At 64.1% G+C, this 1,786-nt stretch overlaps 1 protein-coding gene across 1 annotated transcript in view; it reads right to left on the minus strand.

The window, feature by feature from the left end:
• Positions 1 to 156: 156 nt before the first annotated feature.
• The window catches only part of EIF2B4 (eukaryotic translation initiation factor 2B subunit delta), a gene marked incomplete at its 5' end in the record, with an annotated part of 7,303 nt that continues 5,673 nt past the window's right edge, over positions 157 to 1,786 (minus strand). Inside the window, 3 exons of the mRNA XM_035900949.1 lie at positions 157 to 386; positions 1,398 to 1,578; positions 1,673 to 1,781. Coding sequence (XP_035756842.1) covers positions 187 to 386; positions 1,398 to 1,578; positions 1,673 to 1,781 — 490 coding nt within the window. The remainder of the gene's footprint in view (positions 387 to 1,397; positions 1,579 to 1,672; positions 1,782 to 1,786) is intronic.

The following is a 1,786-nucleotide window of genomic DNA, read 5'->3' on the forward strand; positions in this document are numbered from 1 at the left end:
CCCGTGGCAGCCGGGGGCGGGCAGGGAGCAGCCGGGCAGGGAGCAGCCGGGCAGAGCTGGGCAGCCGGGGAAAGCGCGAAGCTGAGCCCCTGGGGGCACGGGGTGCCAGGGCTCCTGCCACGGGACAGAAGGCAGACAAGGCGTACGGTGGGGCCTGGTTTATTCGTGTCCATGCAGCCGTCCCTACTACTGATCCACGTTCTTGACACGAAGGACGACAGGCACCGAGGTGCAGGGGATCATGCCCAAGTCCGTGATGACCAGATCCACCAGGTCAGGCGGCGTCACGTCATAGACCAGGTTGAGGAGGCGCAAGGACTTGTTTTCTGCCCAGCCCCCCAGCTGGGCCTGGCCCTTCCGGAGCACGATCAGGTCATCGGGGTCATCTGTGGAGAGAGGAGCAGCCGGCAGGAGCTGGGGGAGGAACAGCACCTCCATCCTGCCCTGCTGCCTGCCAGCCCCAGCGGCCACCCCCCCGGTGAGCCCCCCCCAGGAGAGGGGATGGCAGGGGCGATGAGTCCGTTCTAGCCAGCAGTGGGAAGAGGGAGCAGGTCCCAGGTGGGAAGAATCCCAGAATCCTGGGCTGGAAGGGACCTCCAGGATCATCTGGTGATCAGGGGGAGGAACAGCACCTCCATCCTGCCCTGCTGCCTGCCAGCCCCAGCGGCCACCCCTCCGGTGAGCCCCCCCCAGGAGAGGGGATGGCAGGGGCGATGAGTCCGTTCTAGCCAGCAGTGGGAAGAGGGAGCAGGTCCCAGGTGGGAAGAATCCCAGAATCCTGGGCTGGAAGGGACCTCCAGGATCATCTGGTCCAACCTCTCTGGGCAAGAGGCCAGTCCAGACAAGATGGCCCAGCACCCTGTCCCGCTGAGCCTTGGCAGCGTCCAATGTGGTGGAGTCAACCCCTCCCCTGGGGAGATTATTCCAGTTGTGACTGTTCTCACGGGGAAAAATTTCCCTCTCCTGTCCAGTCAGAATCTCCCCAAGAGCAACTTGTGTCCATGTCCCCTTTTCCTCTCCATGGGACTCCTTGTGACAAGGGAGTCTCCATCTTCCCTGTAGCCACCCCTTAGGTACTGGGATGTGGGGATGAGATCCCCTCGGAGCCTCCTTTGCTCCAGGCTGAACAAACCCAGCTCTCCCAGTCCATCCCCATCCAGCTGAGAGAGGCTTCCCGGCCCTTGGATCCCCTTGGTGGCCCTGCTCTGGGCCCCTCCAGCCTGCCCACTCTGTTTTGTGCAGCGAGGACCAGAACTGGGCACAGGATTCCAGGTGTGGCCTGGCCAGCGCTGAGCAGAGTGGGATGACGACTCCTTCGCCTCTGCTGGCGATGCCCTTGGTGATGCCCCCCAGCACCCTGTTGGCCTCCTTGTCCAAGAAGGGGGCAGAAGCCTTACCCAGCTCATTGGAGACAAAAGAGTCCGTCTGCACTCGCTCGCAGAACTTGTAGGTCTCGCAGCACACCAGGACGGGCACGTTGTAGGCCTTGGAGACCAGCGCTATCTGGGATGTCCCCACCCGGGACATGACGGAGCCGTTGGCCAGGAGTGCATGGGCTCCCAGCAGCACTTTGGACACCTGTCGGGGAAGTGCAGGGTCCGTCACGATAAAAGGTGCTGCAGCCTCCCCGTGCCCAGCACTGCCCTCGGCACAGCCACGCGCCGCTCCTCACCTCGGGCAGCACGTACGAAATGGCATTGATCATCACGTAGGTGCAGTGGATGCCCTTACGCACCAGCCGGCGCAGCGTCTCCCGGCCCTCCCGCCGCGGGCGGCCGGCCCCCCC

The sequence above is a fragment of the Egretta garzetta genome, unplaced genomic scaffold (assembly GCF_000687185.1).
Source record: "Egretta garzetta isolate BGI_Z169 unplaced genomic scaffold, ASM68718v1 scaffold908, whole genome shotgun sequence".
In the NCBI taxonomy this organism is placed as follows: domain Eukaryota; kingdom Metazoa; phylum Chordata; class Aves; order Pelecaniformes; family Ardeidae; genus Egretta; species Egretta garzetta.